The sequence below is a fragment of the Ambystoma mexicanum genome, chromosome 2q (assembly GCF_040938575.1).
Source record: "Ambystoma mexicanum isolate Mex_15411 chromosome 2q, UKY_AmexF1_1, whole genome shotgun sequence".
NCBI classification, from domain to species: domain Eukaryota; kingdom Metazoa; phylum Chordata; class Amphibia; order Caudata; family Ambystomatidae; genus Ambystoma; species Ambystoma mexicanum.
This window is the reverse complement of record NC_090924.1, coordinates 1,459,220,273-1,459,243,192: the sequence shown is the minus strand read 5'-3', so window position 1 is coordinate 1,459,243,192 and position 22,920 is coordinate 1,459,220,273. Positions and strand designations below refer to the sequence as shown.

The following is a 22,920-nucleotide window of genomic DNA, read 5'->3' as shown; positions in this document are numbered from 1 at the left end:
GTTGGACCTGGGAGGGTCGATTTGAAAGGAAAGAGGTCAGCCACGCCAGAGCTTGACCAGTGATACCAAGGTTTTCACGGAGACGGTTGAGCAGGATGGCATGGTTGACAGTGTCAAAGGCAGAGGAGAGATCGAGCAGAATGAGAACACACGGAGTGTTGGAATCGAGGTTCAAGAGCAGGTCTTCACGGATGTTCAGGAGAGCAGTTTCCGTGCTTCTGGCAGCTCTGAAACCAGATTGATGGTCATGAAGACTACCAACAGATTCAGCATGGAGGTTAAGCTGGGAAATGGCCAGTTTCTCCAGGAGCTTGCCCTGGAAGGGAGTGATGGAGATAGGGCGATAGTTAGCCGGGCAGGAGGGGTCGGAAGAGGGTTTCTTGAGAAGAGGGTGCACAAGGGAGTGCTTGAGGGGGGAAGGGAAGACTCCAGAGGCGAAGGAGTGGTTGCAAAAGTGGAAAGGCAGAGAAAGAGGGAGGAGGGGTGACTGCAGAAGGGCCAGAGGAAGAGCCGGGAAGGGAGGGAGGGAGGTGAGAGGAGGAGAGCGAGGACAGGATGTCCTGAGTTTTAGAGATGAAGTGAGAGGCCAATGCAGTGCAGAGTGCCTGGGAGGGGACAGGAGAGGTAGAGACTGCAACAGGGTTGGCCAGCTCCTTGCAGATTTTAAAGAGTTCGGCGGAGTTGTTAGATGCCGCAGAGATGCGGGCTTGGATAAGGGCTCTCTTCTTGGTGAGAACGGAGAGCCGGTACTGCCTTTGGAGCAGGCGGCAGGCCAGTTTGTCAGAGGATGAACATGAAGCACGCCATTTCCTCTCTGCAACCCTGCACTTATGGAATGGTAAAATGGGTTTTATAATGGGAGATGAAAGTCGAATTTTTAAAGGAAAGCAATTACACAGTCAAAATCGGTTTTGTTAGCAAAATGATTTGTTCTACTGAAAGAATATTTTAAGACTATTATTAGTGAAAACACTTGACAAAATTGTTGGTTTCCAATAGCAACAATAATGAATGTTAATTTTCAATCAGGAAATTAATTGATTTATTCCGAATGATACTAGGGACTTACACTGGTAACTGAAGATAATAGAAAAGAAATAAGCTAACAGATATAGACTAAACAGATTCTTCTAGGGAAAGGTAAAACAGAGAATGCTGACAATTTGGGATGTGCCTAGGGTTTTTATGGGACTTTTGTAGGATTTGAACAGGAAGCAAGGTAACATAGAGGTATATGCAGTTTTTGGATACTGGATGATAGGATTCTTAAAAGGCGAGCTTGGGTTTGGTAATGCGGACAGCCATCAGGGTCTATAGACAGCGGGGCCACGTATCTGGTCTCGGGCAGTGGGGTCAAGAGATCTGGTTACTATGGCCGCTGGGCACTCCTGGTCGGAACAGCTGGGCAAAGTCTGTCACTGTGGACAGCGGGTGGGTCAGCTGGGCAAAAAGGTCTGGTCATCAGTGTGTGGTTGCGGAACCAGTTACATACCAGCATCAGAGCAAACAAACTTACAGGAGAGTATTACGAGGTCCAAGGTTCACGGTCCTCCCTTCTGGAAAGGGTACTTAGCTGGCTGAAGTTCCAACCTTTGTCCCTGATATGCTCGACAGGCTGTGTCAATTAGCAGCAAATAAGTGGCTTCTGCTCTTAGTGCAGGTGGGAGGGCCTTCCTGTTGATCGTTGCCACAGTCGGGAAGCTGGGGCCTCCTCCTCTGGCTCTTTTTACTCTTTGCATGGTAAGATGGTTAGCAATGGCGGTTATAACTGGTCTGGTCAAACCTTTCCGAAGAGTATTGGGCCGCGGTGTTAGATAGACATTTGTGTGTGATTGATAGGATTTTAAAGATGATCATTGGGAGCCAGTGCACTTTTTCCCCTCACGGCAGAAATGTGGTCCCGTTTCGGGATGTTGAGCGCGGCACATAGGGCGTTGTTCTGGATTGTCTGAAGTTTATTTAAGTTCTGTTTGGAGGATTCCGCAAATAGGGCATTACAATAGTCATGAATGTTTACATCATTATAATAAAAGCGGGTGACTCGATGTGTACAATCCAAAGGTTGCGAACTTGGACGAACAGAAAGGGAACATGTTTAGACCGAGGACTGTTTGCATCCCTCACCTAATTTAAATTTACATTTTTGGGTAAACTAAAGCTTTGAGTTTGGTTAAATGGCCTGAAAGTATTAGAAACAAAAGATTTGGCTATGGAACATGATACTAGTTTTTCTCATCCTCTTACTCTACAGAGATAAACACTTTCCCTGAGAAAGGGAAAATAAGACTTTTATGGAGTTCACGATGAATTTGTGAGAAACGAGAGAGGTGTGTGAACTAAGACTAAACTTGGATTAAAAAAGTATGATTTTGTTGGGTATGAGAACATGAAAATGATATTGATACCCTAAAGCTTCTTTAATTTATTGCCCAAAAATAGATTTTCCACATCAAAAACATTTGTGTAAATTTGTAAGGGATTCAGAATCACATAAGTCCAAGAAGCTTTGGTGACGGTCTGTTTGGGGTCATCAAATCTCCCTGATTTTAGCGATTTAAATCCTTTCAAATTCGCACAGCATACTTTCTAAGGAATGATGACGCAAATGAGAAGTATCGTTTTCAGGGACGTCATTTCACCAAAATGCCAGGACTAGCGGACGTGACATCACACGGCCCTTGACTTCTGATGACATCACAGAAAGTGGTGTTATTTTACCCCACGCTGAAGTGACATCACGGGAAGCAATGGAACCCGACCTTTCACCCCTTGACAAGACAGGAAGTGGCATCACATAGCATTGTTCCTAAGTACACTACAAAAAATATGGTTGCGATATCACAATAATGTGATATACATTTCATACAAGAATAGATCACCATATGTAATGTTAATATCAGTGTTTATAGGCCCATATTACCAAATTACTGTGAATGCAAGCAGACATCCAAGACAAATGATAATGATGTGTTGTTATATAGCACTTACGCTTAAGCGCTTTATATAGAACAAATCTACATACGATATCATCCAACCTGTGTTGGTACTCATTTATCAACTTCAGAAGGATGAAAGGCTGAGTTGGCCTTGCTGGGATTCAAACCTGCAACTTGCAGATCACACACACACATCGCAGCAACGAGCGCTCAACCCACTGATATATCTTACCGGCTAGAACTATCTTATCGGCTAAAGTAAAATGAACAATTAACTGTATGAATATTGTCAAAGTTAGAAAGCAAATTACACTCTGTAGTGGATACCATTAAACTGGTAAGTGAGATTTAACAGCAGGCCAGTTGATCTGCAGGTCTGGTTCAACGTTGGCCACATGTAAAGCCTAGACATCCCGTACTTTGGGACCTCGTTGCCTCATACATGCAAATAAACATCCTGAACAGCATGCCATGGAGATAGGAAAGATAGACACATTAAAACAAAGCATTATTTGTGGCAAAATGAAATCAAGGGCCACTTTATGTGGTATAGAGAAACATTTCTACACTGAACTGTAAGGCAGGCATGGTATCAAACAGTGAAGACAGACACAAGTGATCTCAGTTCAAGGGTGTTTATTGAACTTCAGTGGGTTGGTTGAACGCCTATTTAACCTAAAAATAAGGATGGTTGCAAGCCATGACCATCAAATAATAATAACCGAGTCCTAGTTGAGTCTCTGCCAAAATAAAAGGGCCTATACTAATAAACCTATTGACAATCCTTACTTCTAAATACAAAAGGGTGTGGAAGAATAATGTATGCAACAAAGAAAAGTATTCAAGAAATAATATGTCAGGACGGTTGAGCAGTTGGCTTCCCTTCCCCATGTTTTCAGCATGGGGCAAGGTGGCCCGTTCAAGCTTCATACAGACTCTGGCTTCTCTGCCACAAGGGCAGAGTTCAAAGCATAGATATCAGGGCCTTCTGCCAAAGTCTCTTTTCCAATAACAGTCTCTTACTGCAGAGGGCCTGTAGTAACAAACAAATATCAAAGTTCCATTTCTATCAGGATCTTCACATGCACACGTTCTCGCTTCCAGTATTTATCATGGGTCTCCCTCCTTCTGGCTTGGACCCCTTTGTACCACAATGTTTACTCTTGGTCTCCCTCAGTCGGGCTCGGTCCATGTATCTCCCTCGTTCAGGCTCGGATCCTCTTGATATAAAAATCAAAGACTTCTGATGTTCGATGGGTTTTGCTTAAACCGTCGCAGGACCACTTTGATTCCCCTCACACAATATTATCATCAATCTTTTGGATTTCGTTTCTCTTGGCAGAATAGTTTACAGAGACCTTTGAATGAGCACACTCATGGTGCCGGACAACACTGTTAACGGTATTGTATCGTATCTTTCCTTCTCAAGTTCAAACATTCATCAGCAGTTTAGATTTAGTCGTGTTTTTCATCACACGCGTTCATGATATGATATGATATGGCATTTATAACGCGCCTATACACAAGTGTTTCAAGGCGCGATGTTTAACAATGTTTGTTCCCTAGCTCGTTTTAGAATGTTGCTGCTTGCAACCTTGATTTCAACACAGAACGGTCTTGCATCGCTCTTCCCAACTCACCCAGGTGTTTTCCCACACTGGTCCACCCCCTTGAATTGGATCCAAAAGCGATAGCCATGTCCTGGCCACCTGGGTGACAGATCTCTGGGGTAGTCACCTTCTGGTTTCTCACAGTAAACAAACGTGTAGGCAGCCGTGTAGTTATGGTTAAGTTGCTCAACCCACAGGAAGACCACTTTCTGGGAGACTTATAAATTTGTTTCCGCTGGGTGAATTTGCATCAAACTTTGCAAATAAAGTATATGGGCCACTGTGAATATTTGTGGGGAGTTAGGTGAGGTTTCCTTCAGGGGAGCCAAACATATGGGGAGGCCCCGCATTTGTTTTTTTTTTCTATAGACTGAATGGACAAAAACGTTGCGCACGCGTACAGTCCAAACCGATTTTCATTAAATGTGCGGCTGGATCGGCGGCTTGGTTCCGAAAGTGTGCTTTTTTACATTTGGTGAGAATCCGTCCTGTACTTTAAAAAAAAGCAGCTAAATGTATGTCTCAATAAATTTGTGATATCTGGCTCCGCTCTGCTGTCCCATTTCCCTGTTCACGCCACTGTCAAAAGTCTGATTGGCCTGGAGTGTGGCGTGATGTCAGCAGACATTGCACGTTCCCTTGTGGTTGGCTGGAGGGAAGGGTGATGTGCATCATAATTTTGTGTAATGCCACCATGTTGTATCCGAGGATAGTGCAGCGCCAAAAGGTGCTGGAATACATGATTTGCGGCATCTGGTGGTGGGAAGAGGGGATGGAAAGGGTGGGGGAGTGAGAAGTGGTTCATCTGATATATTTCATTAGGTGGAAGAAGACGTGGTGTGCCAGCGGTATCTGTGCGTACTGCGCCAATTTGCGGGTACCTCCTCAGGCAAGTACCTTGTGTGGTGAATGCAGGTAGCCTTCGTTACGGCATGATAGGTCCTGAGGCAACCCTTTTCTGTGGTGACTACTGGCAGACTCAATTGCAGATGGCGAGTGGACAGCACATGACATGAGCATTTTTACATAGGGTGTAGTATGCTGTGTTGTGTGTGGTAAGCTCCTGGCGCCTTAGATGCATGGATGGAGGCCTTGCACCAAAAAGTAAATCCACTGGTTGCAAGTAGGTTTCACCTAGTTGCCTTGTGTGTGTGGTTTTTCAGCATTGTACACATTGTTGGTTGCATGGGTGATTGTTAGCATGTCCTCCAGTTTTGGGTGCATGGCTGGAGATGTTGGAGTCAACAGTCCTGCAGTGTGTCCACTGGGAGAAGTGTTGAAATACTCTGTGAATAGAAGTTTATATGGTTCCAGTGGATGGTTTAGGTGGTTGCGTTGTGGCCATTGCGCAGATTACTGAATACTGAACTGTATTATGATGTACTGGTTCTTTGTAGTTAATAGAGTGTTGAAAGCAGAGGCAATGTTGTGAAGATGTTGTGGTTTGGTTGGAAGTAGTAAAATGCTATGTAAATGTAAGGCGCCCAAGGCTGTGTTATGTTTGTGGATTCTGCTAACTGGTTACATGTTTGCATGCATGGTTGTATTATATAGTGGGGGTTAGGTAGGACTGCTAGGTTGTGGTACCTGGCCACATGCTTGCATGCATGGCTGCATTACGCTGCAGTGGTTGTGGCCAAGGTCTAGGCTCTTGGGTGCATACCCGAAGGCTGTAGGCCGTAGGCCATGCCCCCAAGAAGGTAGGCTGTGGCCACACCCACCGCAACGTAATGAAGCCATGCATGCCAACACTGTGATACTGGTATATGGATGCCACAAGTATGTTTACGGAGACATTTTTGTTATAACCATACGTTGCTGCATCGTAGACAGTTACAACTGTGCATCTCTCCGAGGGTGGTCTCCTTTACAGAATGGTTGTTAAGGACATTTTAAACTTGGTAGAGCACCAGAAGTGAGCTGTCAAGCGTACACCTCTACATGGTGTAGGTTATAGCACTTGTTCCACATTAGGGAGCGACATGCCACCACTTGCGTTTGCTGTGGTTAGCCCCTGAAGACACCATTTGTTTAGGAAGTGCAGTAAGCTATTGCGACATGTAAGGAATTGCTCTGCATCACACATTTAAAATATGGAGAATATACACAGCCACTCACATATAGTTGCATTTCCGTAGAACTTACTTTTACGTACATGGAGACAAGCTACTACTACCTTACACATGGTGCAATGAATGCACAGCTGCCACAATATATAAATGTACATTTACGGGCCCTATCTACTATTTATATGTGGAGTGTCTTACGAATGAATAGTGTATGTTGGCAGACTGTGTGTGCGATGGCTGGGCATACGTGGGATGCATGACTATTTTACACACTTTAGTGCCTTTCAGCAGGAGATTTTTCTGGCCCTCTCATTCATGAAAGGAAACAAATTACAACTCCTTCAAAGATTGTATGTGCTTTCAAATGTATGCAGTATAGTGACCTGAACTGGTTGTGTCGCCTGTGTGGTACATTATGGCCATTGGTGAGAAGGTTTTGTTGGCAAGTGATACCTGTCTGTGTGTGAAGGTTGTAAGCTTTCAGTTATTTTTGTTTCCATCTGCATTGTATGTTGAAAGCATTTATATCACGTATTGCCTATGTGATTGTATATGTAAGGTGGAACGATGATCGGAATTGCAAGGCCTTCAGAATATGCTATGGTTTGCATGTTGTACCACTTGCTAAAATAGAATGGAATCACAGTTAGGCATAGATACATAGAGAACGTGTTTGTTAAGGACTTATTCCTGAATGACATGATTGGGGAGAGTGCATGTATGTTGCCATATGCAGGAGGTCTGAAAGATTTCATTCATGGGTATGTTTTTGCTTTCCAATACTTGTACTAACTTCATTACAGCTTTCTGTGGATCTCCTTGTCAGTTTAACGTGAACTTACCATTCGAGCACAGTAGTCCAATTCCTGTCGTATTCCTGAGACTCTGTAACTGTTTCAAGGATTGTTTGCAGCACTTCTGTGCAGGACTATCATTTGTAAACACAACTGGTCTGAGCCATTTAAATAAATGTTTTCAACAATTGCTGCATTTGTAATACATCATTGATTGCTACATTTGCATAGTAATGTACACCACTTGTATTTCAAAATTTGAATGGACCAGGCAGTTTTGTGCCTGAGTACTTTTTGCTTATTACAATTTGTAAACTTTTTTACACTACAATGGTGTGTTGCTAACATTTTCATATGGTGGAAGGTACTTTTGCAAGCAGGTCCAGAAATGCAGGTTAACAAATGTCCTGGTACTCCTGTGTATTTGCGCACTGGACAGGAGTTAATCGTTTGTAGTATATTAATTTGGCCTTTCTCGTTGCCTTTTACATGGTGGTCGAGGAACTGCTGTAACGACTTGATAGAGGTGTGGCGACCTTTACACATTGATGTGCAAGGCCATTTGTGGATGGGCATTATTGGGTCGATACCATCGAGAGTGGCATCTACATTTGATGGGGATATTTGTGAAAGCAGTGTTTTTTATTCCATTATGCTATTGTCTCCCTTTTCATAACCTCGTTCAGTGCTCTGTATGGCAAGTTGATTCATTTGCTCTTGTTTCTATGATTCGTCTTTGAAGTATGGCTCTGTGCTGGTGGTGTGACTCTACTCACCTGTTCTGCTGTTGCCAAAGCTATCTATGCTGATATTGCATCTCTTTTGAAGTAGTGGTTGCAGTTTACAAATTAATTTTGGCAGTGGTTTCATTTTGTTTACAATTAATAGAAAGAATTTTAGTTTCTAGGGAATTGCACTGTCTACAAGAGCTTCCAGAATTACTGTTCTGTGGTAAGTTTTAAGGGATGAGGGTTATTTTTCCCCTCTACTTATAAGGGTAAAGGACTCTGTGGAAGAACATTTCTTGTAAAATAACTTACTAAAAAATATGTAAATGTGAAACGAATATGTATTTGGAATATGAAACAAAAGATGTGAATTGTAAAATGTTGTAAAAGTTTGTTAAACAAACTATAAATAACGTAAATTAAAAAATTACTTTTTTGGAATGCTTCATTGTTGTGATATTAGCATGTGCACATGATATATTACCAGTAGTGACAGTTGCACTTTTATTACTACCTTTCTTTTCATGTCTACATTTTTACAGAGCCATTACATTGTCCTTCCTGATAGGTGCTTTAACGTTTGTTAGTGACAGCACTAGCTGTTCCCTTTCAACTTTCAGTACAAAATCTGCTAGAGATGGATGGCTACTTTTTATGCTTTTAGGTACAGCTGGTCTATTTCTGTGTTGTTTTCTGCAGAGTTCCTTTTTGCTAGGCATTCTGTAGCAGCTGGTGCAGAAAAAAGGAAAGTGTGGGTGTGCACATTTGGTGATGTGTATGTGTGCAGCTCTGCATGAATAGATGAATGTGAGGGTTGCAATATAGATAGAGGTGTGTGATTGTGTAATGGTGTGTTAGGGTACGGTGGGAACGCTATATTGCTATGTGGGGGTTAATATAATGGCAGCAACATGATAACACAAAGTGAAGAACTGTCGAGGTGCAATGAATAACAATGACACAAACACCACTGGGTTGATGCAATTGTGTACCTGAAAACAGTGCACAAGAACAGTGCACTGTCTCAGTAAGAGGTGAAAATCCACGATAGCAATGCACTTACTTTGTTGGCTGTCGAGAGTAGGCTTACTCTGGGTTGCATTTTCAAGGTGACATGCTACTGCCTTTCAGAACAGAGGCACTTACTGCAACTGTGAAAGAAGATAGTAAGAATATATGTTGGTTAATGGCACACTGAGTGCATTTGGAGAATACATTACTTAAAAGGGCAGGGGGATGTGTTGGTAGGAAGACTTAGTGTGGGTATATAATTGGATGACTTTGTATATGAATGGGGACTTGGGAGCATCAGCATTGATGGTGCGGGGGCAAGTGATTCACTTGTAAGTGTGCCGTACGATGTGCGGTTTAGCAAGTGTGTGCATTGGTGTACAAGTATTTACTTTGCAAATGGATTAGTCCTAGTTGTAGAAGGGTGAGAAAAAAGGTTCGGAAAGGTGTACAGCTTGGAAAGGAAAATGTTTGTGTGTGAAATTCCATTACCTTTTCTATGCATTTATGCTTCCTACATGAGTGGAGCAATTATTTCACTTGTTGGTTTTATTTATCCACATTTACGATTGATACTGTTGTCAATGCAAAGATATATATTTTTTTGCTTTTCTAAGTAATGTTACATTCTGTGAAGTGTGCAAGGTAAGTGGCAGGCACCCTGTTCTCATGCCTGCATGCAATGTATGTTCCTGGTTTAGGTTGGTAGAATGCATTAGGTGCTCCTTTGCTGCGACAATTTTACGAATTTTATAGAAGTGCGGAAAAAAGTCATAAAATGGTCAGAAGAAAAGAAGAGAGTAACTGTTTGGATATTGCAATGGCTGATATGGGTAAATTAAAACTTTCAAAGCCTATATCATTGCCAGTGGCATTTGATGGTAGGTGATGGGAGAAATTACTGGATGCTTCTTGAGTATGTTATGGAGTTGTAGTGGCAGGTACCCTGCTCAGGGGCACTTATAACAGAATTGCAAAAGTACTGTATAAAATATATTGATACCTGTACTTTGTGGTAGTGGCTGCCAATGTGGATAAATCTGGATATAGAAATCTTGCAGTTTCACAGAACTTTCTACTGGAGGTGCTTTACCATCACAAGAGACTTGTACTGTGAGTGGTTAACGGTACATATGGAGTGTTGCACAGAAATGATATTGTTGGATGCAGAGGTTTTGGAAGTGATTGGTGGATGCGTGTGTGACTACTTAACAGTACCCAAAGAGGCAGTGCTGGAAAAAGAGTAGTGGAAAGGGAAGAATCACTGCCCCTGCTTTACTAGGGCGTGGTCCTCGCCGTAGATGGGGAAGCACACATGCCACAGCCTGTACTTGTAGGCATGCTGTATATGTAAATGGGACTGTGGGGAGTATCCAATCAGTTTTTGAGGTGGGCTTCACAGGAAGGGGCAGTAATACTTTTTTTCATTGCTCTGTGTAGTGAGGATGTCAGAGATGGAGAGACGCACAGTGTTGATCATGGGGGATGCCTTTGTGCAAGATCTGCACAGGTATGCCCTGGAAAGAGGCTTTGCTGAAAATTTTGATTTGGAAGGAGTGGAGGCTTTTTGGTGGGGTGTGTGTGTGTGCTGTTTCGGCGCTGTGGTTGTATTTCGCAGGAATGTGGCCACTGTCACTGCTGTTCATGTTGTTGTGGTGCATTATGGAGCCCTGCATTTGGGTTACATGCCGTGTTCATGTTTGCTATGTCAACTGAAGAAGTTGCTGAAAGCAGAGAAGCAGATTTTCCCACTGCCACGTTGCTTTTCTCATGCATACCACCAAGAAGAGTATGGGACTATCCGATTGTAATTCGTCCGCAGGCCAGAGGTCAGAAGGTAACCTAGCAAGGGGTTATGCAGATCAGAACCAGCTAAGTGAGGTGCATTGGCAGAGCAGTGCATTGTGTCAGTACTGGAACTGTCAAATATTGGGTGCTTAGAAGTTCCCATTGTCTTCAAACCTGTACAGCTATTTAGGGCTGAAATAGTTTCTGGTTTGGAAGCGGACAAGGGCGCTGCAGAGGGATTTTACATGTTTTTACCTTTTTCCTCCAATTCATAAAGACGCAAATTATACTTATTACTATTTCTGAAAGGTATTTACATCTGGCTATGACATATCAACATGCATGCTGTACTGCACTTATGCATTATGTTATGTAGTGTCATCTGTAGGTCATCAGACCACACCACTTGTATAATTAGGCAGCTAGCCGGGTGAAAAATTGAATGAGCGGATATAACAACCGTGCACTCGACAATTAACCATCATGCACATGGCCAATTATGCAAATTAGGTGATGACGTCATTTAGCTGTTTCTAGCTACTTTTAGGACAGCCAATAGCTCCTTTCCGTACTCAGGAGTTGGCAACACTGAAGAGACCTTGGCAGAAGGTCTGTTTGTAGAGAGGAATGCAGAAGCCTATGGTTATGGTTGTGTGGGTCAGGAGGCAGAGTGTGTGGATTTTGGGGGACTCCTAGATACATTTGTTGAAAGTGCATGCAAAACACTGTGGAGTGGTTGCACATTTTGGATTTTATCATGTGGATGTGCACTGGTATGGAGTACATGCAATGAAGTTGGTGATTTTGGTTCCTCTTTCTGCCACTTTGGTGACGCTCAATCATCCAGCTGTCTTTTTTTTCATTGTGGAGAGAACAGTTTAGGACATGTTACCTGATTCTCTCTGCAATTTTAGATGAAGGAGGCACTTGGCTAGCTTATGGGTATGTTTCCAAACTCCTGCGTAATTTATTTCTTGCATTGCACAGACACAGATGTTGCTGCATTCTTCTTGCTTTGGTGCGCAAATAGAGAAAGCAAGGCGCAATGTCAAGAAGGCTGTTTGGGCCTTTCTGCAAGATGTTGGCAAGTCCTACATCCACAATGCAAATATTACGTTTAGTAGCACAACCATTTTTCCCACAGATGGAGTTCATCTTACTGATGCTGGCAATCATCTTTGTCTGCAAAATATGAAAAATGCATTGCTGCCCTTTTTGCAAGTAAATCAAGCATTTTTCTAGTAGGTCTTGCTCATTTCAACCCTTCGAAACACAATAAAACTCCACAAAAGGCCTCCTTTCAGAGCCAGCACTTTCTCCCAGAAACGACTGCAATGTTTTTGCTGAGCTACTACTCTCATTATACATCACGCAATCTGCTGAGCTTATCGGCTGGGTGTCGGCCTGCATCCTTTCATTGCCAATTCTACTTTTGAACTCTGAAAGGTGGCTCTGAAAAGAGCCGTTTTTAAACTTGTTTTTATTTTTTGGTTGTTTTGTATCTCTCTTGGACTTGTAGCACAAAACACAGAAGAAAAGGAAGGGAGAGTAGGGAAGTGGCACCAACCACAGGGATAAAATAGGGCACATGCAGACAGAGGAAGATGTTGGGTGGCTCTCACTTAGGTAGGGGACACTCATTCTCCTGCTCCTGAACCGACCCCTCTAGAGCACTTCGTAGTTGCTCCCCCGTGCTGAGTAGCGCGTCACAGTACATGCACAATGCAATGACCTTTGAAAGGTAAGGGTCTGCTGCTGTGCATATGGCCTGCAAGGCTGATTTAGGGATCTGTTTCCCCTCAGGAGTGTCCGTGGTGGTGGCAGGAGAAGAGGCGGAGGTATTGGGGAGGTATTGGGGCATGGTTGCAGCCCTCCCTGTACTTGAATCACCCCCTTCAGGCCTCTCCCTCAGTAAGTGTTGATACTGCTCCTGTGAATTATGGAAGATAAGCTCTCCATCCTTCTACTTCTGGCTGGGGCACGTCGAATGGGATCTAGTTCTTTCACTGATCCCTGAAAAGGATTAGTTCAGTCCAGCTGTGACTATGCTTCTCCTTATGATTGGTAAGTCTTTCTTGAGCTCTTGTTATGCTGTTCGTTCTGTTTAATGTCTTCATATGTTGATCCAATTATGCCTGCAATAATGTCTCTATTCTCTTTTTTTCCCTAGATGGAAATGCGGCCTCAATGCAGCTGTGAGATGCGAGACGCGGCCTGATGGAGGATAGATGCTACCACATTGTTCGACAGCAGGTAAGTGATTGTTTAAGGAAAAGCACGAAGTATGGCAAAGCCCAACCTTAAACTGACTGTTTTTACGATTTCTAACCTTGTCTTCTGTTTTTCCTTGCAGGCGCTGCTGTTGACGATGGAGTGTGTCGTGTTGCGGTACCAAGATGAAGATTACGGCGTTCCGGAAAGTGTAAAGATGAATACTTGGTTCGCCGTAGAGATGTACAGGTAAGAACAGCTTCCCCCAGTTGGTAAATATGCTGGCAGGAAGCAGGATGTCCAGGAAGCAGGATTTTCAAAGGTATGTCTGACCTCAGGCGACGGTGAGCGTTATGCTGCTTGCAAGTGCAGAATAACGTAATAAGCGTCTGTCTTGAGAAACGGGGCAGTTTATAGAGCTGAGATTGTGGGAATGCCCATTAGGGCCGGTTTACCAGCCACACCCTGCCACTCCTAGAGAGTGAGCACATGCAAATGCAATCCATTAGCAGCCACAACCAAGAATACACTTGGGGCTGCTTAATGGATGGAATGTTCAAGGTTAATGCATCCTGCTTAATGGATGGAATTTTCAAGGTTAATACATCTGAAGTGCTATGTCCATAATAAAAGCTTTTTGGTGTTTAATGAATGTTCTCTTTTGTTCATGAGCCTGGTGCCCCTGATGTCATGACCATGACCCCTCAAAAGCACTTTGAATTTTCTCCCCCCCTACAGAGTAGCATGTCGCAGTACATGCGCTATTCAATTACCTTTCAAAGGTAAGGGTCTGCTGTGGTGCATATGGCCTGCAAGGCTGATTTAGGGATCTTTTGCCCCTCAGGAATGTCCCTGGTCGTGGCAGGAGCAGATGCAGAGGATGCTGTAGAAGAAAGTAACCTACTGCCTTGTACGAAAGGCACTACCGTCTGAGCTGCTGCCTTCGGGTTTGCTTTGAGATGTGTTCGCATTGAGATGCTGCTGTAATTATACAAGTCAGGTTTTCCGTGACTGAGTGAGTGCATCTCACCTGGTTAGCATGACATGTTGGCACATTTCCTACGCTGGAAAACTGTTTCCACACCCAGCACTCACGCTGTTGGGAAGCATTGGGGATTTGCTCTACTTAATCCTTGCTCGCCTCTTCATCTATATGTACATCACCACGCCTGTTCCCTTGTCCAGGCCCTTCAGACGGAGGTGGTGGTGGTGAGGGTCAGGGTGTTGGTGCTGCTGACTTAGAGGCATAAGCAGCAGTCTTGGTTGCCATTAGTTGCAAAGGTAATTTAGCACAGCAAAATGGATCACAAAGCAATTACAGCATGAAGCAATGTGCACCGCTGCTCTGCTCTGCAAAGCCACGGCACTGCTGCTTTACATAGAAACAAAGAAGGAAATAGCAGAGTAAGGACTGCAAAGTTTGTGATGTCATCTTTGATGGCATGGGTGTTAGTCTTAGCAGTGCACGGTGGTGGTGCGAGTTATGGTTGCTTAGCTTACCATAACTGGCGAATTTCTGGGGTTTTCCGGTTTTCCGTGTACCCATAATATGGATAGGTAGTTGGTAGTGCAAAGTAAGTATAACGTCTCTTTAACAAAGTGTTTGCACTGAATGGGCTAGGTTTTTCTTAGAGCAACCGAACCCTAACGTGCCGTTCACATTTTGTCACTCAATTTGATAGGTTTTTAGTATTCTATTTCTTTTTTAGGTGTTGCAAGGGAGACAACAGGGGTGGCTAGGGTTACCTCAAGGGTCGCAGATGCAACCCCTGGTGACCCCAATGACATCGCTAATTGTTTTGTTGGAACATTTATGATCTTTTAATAGTGCGTAAGGGTTGTTTTTAACTATCTGTATCACCATCCAAATCATATGCAGCTACTCAGCATCTATAGTGAAAGCCGACTGGAAAATCACACCCATCAAATATATCCTTTCCCAGCTCTAGTGCCATGTAGACAAATCATTGATATGGTCCACTAGAAAGCACTATAAGTCATTCTTATTCATGAGAAGGGGCAGTATGGGAGACTGCTCTTAGCACCAAAGCACTGGACCATAAACCAGGGCCAGAAGTAGAAGAGGTAGCAAATGGAGGAAAGAAGTTAAGCCCAACATCAAATGACAGAGGAAGGCAAAATAGCTTTAAAAATGTCATTATTTTCTAATTTTGCATTCCTTTCTAATGTCCTTTCTAAGGTCGCTGGAATGCCGGCCAACGCAATTACCGTTACCACACTTTGGCCTGATGGTACTACCGCCAGGTTACAAGTGGCGGTAGCGGTGTAAGTAGGACTCAATGAGGCATTTTTCAGCACAATTACTGCAGCGGTAGTTGCACTGCGGTAATTGCACTGAAAGTGGGCAGAACGTTGGTGGATTTACGTCCAGCTCAGAGCTGGAGGTGAATCTTCCAACTTCCCCCCAAACTCCTAAATTGACGGTGCAGTAATGTGGCAGTCGCGCTATTACTGCCACATTTATACAGCACCGCACAACTTGTGATGAGGCCCATGAAACACAATGTTTGCCTGGTTTCCACATTATTCAATAAGTATTGATATGTTACCCACCAGTGGCGTTCGTGATCTCTCCTTCAGGACAGAAGGCGCACTCATAGCAGCATATTGGCTTTTCCTCCAGAATGACTTTTCTGTATCCAGGAAGGCAGCTCTCACGGCACACGGAGCGGGGAGTCTGAGAGGGATGAGACAAAGGACATATTTGTTAATATCAGAGGCTACAGGTTATGAGGTGTAATTGACAAAGAACATATCTGATAATAACATAAGCTATGGGGTATGAGGAGTAAATGAAAAAGGGCACATGTGATAATAATCCTGCCCCATGATGTGATAATAGGGACAGGAACACAAAGGTCCTTTTATGCGATAATAGCTGTGAATGATTGCCCTCTGCTAAATGAATCATCCTATTTTTTCTGACCTTTAGGAAGTGTATCCTTTAAGGGGCTGTACTGGGTACCCCTTCAAGCATGCATCATTTTCAAGACAGTCTGCATCACGTACAAAGCAGTCACAACCAAAACACCACTGTACCTGTTTGAGAAACTCATTGTTTCTGGAGGCCAATGCACCACCAGAAGCCCTATGAGGCAGGAAGAAAAGAACTGCGAGAGAGAACTAGAAACCAGCGCTTTTCCTGCCATGTACCCAGTCTCTGGAACAAGTTATCAATGTACAGAGGACTGGCCCCTTCTGCATTTAATGAAGGAGCTACAATTCAAAGTAGATGTTGCCAATGACTGATCTCTCTCCACAACCCCTCTTCTCCCCGCAAGAGCTGCCATCTGCCTGCACCCCCTACCCAACCCAGTTACATTTGCTGGATCTTGATCAAATTTGTAATCCAACTAGAGTGGGCTTTTTAATACTGCTGTGGATGGATGGATTCCAAATGGTGGGTCGGACACACAGGAGGCTGCCCGTGGGTGGTAACGGTGTGCGTTATAAATCAACATAATATAACATAACATACGTTATGAGCCTAAAAAGTAGTGTCAGTGATTTACACTGGGGACCTCCTGCTGGCTGGTGGGGTGTGTCAGAAACCTAAGGGCGTTCTCACATTTACTCCATAGGGGTCCTCTGTTCAGGTGTCCAGGGAAGGCCCTTCGCTTTTGGATCCCAAACCTGGGGGTGGATAAGCGAGGGAGGATCACCTGGGTGGAGGATCCTTAGAGGTTGGAATGGGAATGCCGAAGGCGAGACACAGTTTTTATCCCTACCGAATTCTAACCTTTCCTCCACTACCTCAGTGTTCGTGGTCTAATGTCAACCCCACCAAATTGGCCTTTTAAAACCCCACAACACACTGTGGTACGAAGGGTACACCAAGGAAGAAAGTCTATTTTTCCTCATGCACCTTGTGTTAGGACTAGTCCAGGATCCAGACAAATTGAAGTACCACCAGCCTTTCAATACCAAATCCATTCTGGGAAGAAGTGAAGGGGAAATTCCCCTAAATCTGAATAAATATTCAGTTTCCCTTCCCTCATATCTGCCAAATACTAAGAAGAAAGCAGCACCAGTAATAATGCAAGAAACATCACTAGCGTACTGAGAGAAAGAGGGTGCCAGAGGGTGAGAAACAGTATTCCCCCTTTCCTGAAGATGACCCATCCTACCCTCCCTCCACCTTTATAGGCTACTGTGACTGGGATGAAGAAGAAGAAGAACCCCAGAAGCTTTGAAGGTAAAGCATGTCCCAGTGATTGGCTTGATTGGAGTCAGGCAAGCCAATCAAAGGACTTACACCTGAGAACCCTTACAAGAGTACAGGTGTATAAAAGACGGACCATCAGTAGAGCACAAAGAGAGCGAAGAGCAGCAGGTAGATTAATCCAGCCCATGAATGTCCCAGAGAGAACAGAGCACCGAATCGCTAGAGGTCTGCACTGGAAGGCAGACAGTTTTCATTTGGCAAGGGAGCCACGTCTCCAGAGAGCCATGAGAGGAACCAAAGTCAGCCGCGTATGCTTGCAGTCCCTTATTGTTTGGCCAGAAACTGCACGTTACCCTGGCTGGGGGCACAAACTGAGCGGTATCCGAGGGGCAGGTGGAAAGACCCTGACCTCAGAGAAGGAGAACACCAGCAGCCCAGACTCTGCCGCGGGTGACTTTCTATGTACGAAAAACTCCTGTTGTGGGTCTACTCTGTATAGCTACAGAGTAGCCGTGGGATTGCATTCGATCGTCATGCTCTTAAAGGTGTACGAGTTGAGGATTGAATGAAAAACCTAAGTGATGCTTGACAATCAGGGGAAACATTTTATTGAACTGCAACTCCTGAAGTCGCTGACTGAGAAGTGAAAGAGGTTGCTGAGGGGAGCTAGCAATGTGGGTGCAAAAGCGTGAAAGTGCATATAGCAAGCTAAAGAAGCCAGAATCAGGCAAGAGAGCCAGAAGGAAGTATCTGTCAGAGAGAAAGAGTCCACATGAGGAAAAACACAATATGAAGAGAACCCTGAAAAGAAGTGAAAGTCCTAAAGTATTAGGAGGGGCCAGAGGAGTGCCCAGAACACGTGGAACTAAACTTCAAGACAAAATAAGAGGCTAAGGGCTGAACAGGGGTGACTGGCTGCGTGACCTGTAATGGGTGGACCATGTTGTCTAAAACTGGACCCAGAATAGGAAACCCTGACATATTGAGAAAAAGCCCTGCGGCCCAACGCTGAGCCAAGTAAAAAGAGCCACTGGCTGCACGACCTGTGATGGGTGAAAGTGCGACATGCATGACCAGGGGCTTCCAACAAAAGCACTGTCAGGTGAGAGGAGCCTGTGGACATTGTTCTGTAAGAATGAACTATATTGAGCTTGTGGAAGGGAACCCTGAGCCTTGAGAGAATAACTGTGTTGAGCTTGGGGAAGGGCTCCCTGAGCCTTGAGAGAATACAAGACTTTTTTTTTTTTGAAGTTAGTGTTTTTGTGAACTTTTGTCAATTGAAGATTTCATAAACTGGTCCCTGAAGTTTGGGGAAGAGCGTCCTATGAACTTTTGCGTTGAAACCTTGTTTGGATGGAAGCCAGAGACTAAACCACCAGCGGGTATAGGTCTTGCAAGATCCTGTTATGAGAACTGTATCCCGACTTGGGGAAGGGAGCTGGCAATTGCTCCAGACTTTATGTTAAACACATTTAAGTTGATCCATCTCTTCACTATAGTTTTTGTCTTAGTTGTGAGGGCAAGCATAGGTTTGGACATAGACAGACTTTTTGATTTAAACTTACAGACTTTGGCATTCTTTAGTTTATGTAGGCAGGGATATGCTGCCAAAGTGATAGGGCCAGTTAGGCATTTCACCCATCCTGACCAATCTAATAAAAGTTTTCAAACTGTAACACCTGTGTCAGTAACTCTCCTGATACTATACTATATATATACTATCACAGGTGTGTAAGAACTTTACAAGGCACACACATGAGAACTTTCTGCTAGTCACATGCTAATGATAAATCAGCAGGATACATTTGCATTAAAAGAGAGGTTTGTTGATTTGCACCTGTGGACTAATTAGCACTGGCTGTTCAACCAATACCTGGTTCCTCTCGCCCACCACATAGCTGGTCTCTGCTCCAACTTTCAGTGTTATGTGGATAACACTCAGCTCTCTTTCAGGCTCCCCTTGCCCGCCTTTACTCCTTCTCTCATCCCTGACTGTCTGTCTGCAATTCAAAAGTGGTTTGCCGCTAATGATCGCTGCCTCGATGCCAGTAAGATAGAAATCCTCCTCATTGGAACACCAGCACCCTGCTTTCCTCTCTCTCTCTGGCTGCCCACTCTGGGTCCTCTTCCTTCTCCTACCTGTGAGGCTAAGAACCTTGGGGCTATCTTGGACTCCACACTCTCTTTCTCTCCTTACATTTCTGACATCTCTAAGAAGTCCAGCTATCAGCTGCACCTCCTCAGCATTATTCTTCTCTTCCTCACTTTCCCACAGAAGCTCACTGTCTCCAAAGCTCTGGTCCTTCCAAGGCTGGACTACCGCAACAGCCTCTTTCTAAAGCTTCCTGTCTCTACTCTCAGTCCTCTATAACTTATCGAGAACAGGACTGCGAGAATTGTCCTTGGCCTCAAGATCTGAAATCTCTTCATTAGCTCCCAGTGGCGGCAAGGGTGAAGTTCAAGACCCTCTGCAAGGTCCACAGTCTTTCTGGGGCCTGGGTCTGCACTACCTCCAACTTTCTCTTCCTAGTATCTCCCTTCTCGAGCTCTCTGCTCATCCACCTCCAACTCTCTGAGGGGCAGCTGCTTTTCAAGCAAAGAGTTAGGGGCAGATTTCTTTCTTCGACTGGAGCCTCCATCTGGAACAGCCTCTCTGCCTCTCAAGCTTAAGCAGAACCATCTTCATTTCCTCAAGCAACTCAAGACCTTCCTCTTTGCTTCTGCTTTCTCTCATCCATTCCCCTCCTGATGAACCGTCTGTTTGATGCACCTGGTTTACCAGGCCACCCTCTGACCTTGGGACCTGGTCCTTACCTGTCCAGTTGTACCTTGCACTGCCTCTTGGCCCCCCTAGCACTTGTGGTCTGTATCTGTAACCCTACAGTCCAACCACTGTCTTCACTTATTAGCCACCTGCTGGCTGCACCGTCTGATTACTGGTAATTAGCCATCCATTGGCTGTACTCCATTACCTGCACTTCTTCCTCTCCCCACCCTCGTGCACTTCTCCACTCCCCCTACACCCCTCTTGCACTCCCCTCCCTGCGCTTGCATGATCTGAATGACACAAGGCCTAGTAAGATCGTTGTTTTGTCCTCCCTTTGTTTTCCCCTCCTTGTCTTGCCGTGCCTAGAAACACTTGTGTAGAGGAGCATTATAAAAGGAGATAGTCTCTGTTCCTCCATGCTATATCATATCATATCATAGGAACTTCCCTTCATAGGGACATTTGTACACATCACTAATTTATATTGCCCTCTCATCAACATATATCATCACTCTGATGCTGAGGAGTTAACTCCAATACATGACCGATACAAATGTGTGAGACGCTGCCTATCAATTTGTCACTAGGTGTTTCCTTGTCAATCAACCGAGGTTCAAATGACCTACACATGCATTTCCTGTCCCCAACACATGGGGACTCATTTCTCAGGTGCACAAGCACACTTCATATCCAGAGCTTTGGTGGTTTAAATGTTAGGACAGTTACCCAGGATGAAGGGAGCATCCAAACAGTATTGGTAAAGAGCATTTGCAGACAATGAAATTACATCAACCAGTCAAAGGTGCAACCCACACGGCAGGACATACACTAGACACAATCTTTGCCAACAAAAGTGGACCAAGGGGCAGTTTGGCTGTGGACGCTGTGAGTTCTGCTCTGTCTCCGAATGTCGTCCTCAATGCGCAGTTTGCTACTTGTGGAAATGTGGCGGAAATCCATCTGAAGCACTCTCTATGTCATTGATTCATACTTGGCCCTGTCCCCTCCCTACTCAGCGAGCCAATATCAGCTCACATCATTGCACAACCGCGCGCACACCCCAAGTGGACCAAGTGGCTGTTTGGTTGTGGCCGCTGTGAGTGTTGCTCTGTCTCCGAACGTCGTCCTCAAGGTGAAGTTTGCTACTTGTGGAAACGTGGCGAAAATCCATCTGAAGCACTCTCTAGTAACTATATTCTTTTTTCACTTGTGCAAAGACTCACAGACTTTGAGTATGGACTTTGTGTTTCTTACACATGTTTCTTACATATGTTTTTTTTGGTCCTCTTGCAGTGTCATTGACTCATTCTTGGCTCTGCCCCCTCCCTACCCAGTAAGCCAATTTCAGCTCACGTCCTTGTGCACCCGCGCACGCACCCCAAGTGGACCAAGTGGCCGTTCGGCTGTTCGGGTGCGAGGGGTGAGGGTGAGTCCAGCCCAGCCCGCATTGGTGCTGGTATGTGGTATTGACATCTATTTAAATTCTACCATTAGTCATCGTACGCTGTTGTTTGTAAGTTACATGGTCCATTTGTAACATGTGGTGCAGTGAGTACGCGCTGGTTTTACCCACGATATTGCATTAACTAGATATTTGGTGTTGTGTACTTTAAAACAGGTTTATTTGGTATTACAGTTCCCTTTTTTATGGCGGGATAAGAAGGAAAGAATCTGCATTGGGTGTATTGCAGGACTACCTTCTTAGGAACCCACGATGTCCTCAAGGTTGCGTAGTGGGCGCATTGGTAAAAATTCCACCCAGAAACAACCCAGTTTATGGCCCTCAATGAGGATCAATGAGGAGGGCTCAACAGTAGAGGAAAACTCGGTGGGCATGACAGCGGCATCTTTAGATAATAGAGAAGCTTCTGGATCATTAAACTTAACTTTCTCTAGCCAAAATTCTGACACTATTTGTCAAGAAGTTTCCTTCGCGTATGCACGGGCAAACAGTGACCAACATGAGAAAGTAGGCCTTGACCCACAATCCCACATTATGCTAGAACAGAATAACTCATCTCATGCTTCCAGAAAAAGTTTGTTAAGCATACCAGACGGTGTGGTATCTGCTGATTTGAATGACATTGTGGAGGAACAGAGACTATCTCCTTCTGACTCATCAATTCTTGCTCCTGCAGGGATGGCGGGAATGGAAAATGGATACGTTTATCCCATGGGCCCTCTACCCCTGTCACTGCGGCCATAGGGGAAGTGGCAAATGTCCATCTGCATTATAGAGAGGCAGTCTCTCTGATTGAAATGAATAATTTACAGGACATTCTCCCTCCAAAATGATGCCCAGCTAATGGGCCACTTTGTGGCTTATCCATAAGCAACACGCTGAATAGTGCTAAAAACCCCAGAACCCTAAATGAGCAAAATGCTACGACTCCCCCTAAAATGGAGAACATGCCCCCGTTGGGGATTGATTTAGTATATCCTTCAGGGTACATGCAGTCCCTAGAAGTCTCATATCCAGTGCTATCAAGAGTGCTTCATTTCCTGGACAGGCGCCATGATTATACGCATTATGAATTACGGGATCTGAAAACATCCCTTTCAGAGATATTGTCTAAATTAAACAAATTAGAAGGTTATGTCTTTGCTGAAACATACAAATGAGAAGGTGGGGGTTCCAATCCTCCTAAACTGGCTCTTTGTCCTACGGCTACTGTTGCAGCTCAAACAGCACCAACGGGAAGGAATGACCATCAGATACAATATCAGGAGGCTGCTATTCCTACTTCTAGTTTTCCGCACACATTTGCACAGACACTAACATTACCGCATGATCCATCTATTGTCCAGATTTTAACACAC

General features: G+C 44.4%; 1 protein-coding gene across 1 annotated transcript in view; it reads right to left on the bottom strand.

The window, feature by feature from the left end:
• Nucleotides 1-22,920, bottom strand: part of LOC138568887 (vomeronasal type-2 receptor 26-like) — a 200,055-nt gene that overhangs the window by 5,033 nt on the left and 172,102 nt on the right. Inside the window, exon 3 of the mRNA XM_069646667.1 lies at nt 15,722-15,845. Coding sequence (XP_069502768.1) covers nt 15,722-15,845 — 124 coding nt within the window. The remainder of the gene's footprint in view (nt 1-15,721; nt 15,846-22,920) is intronic.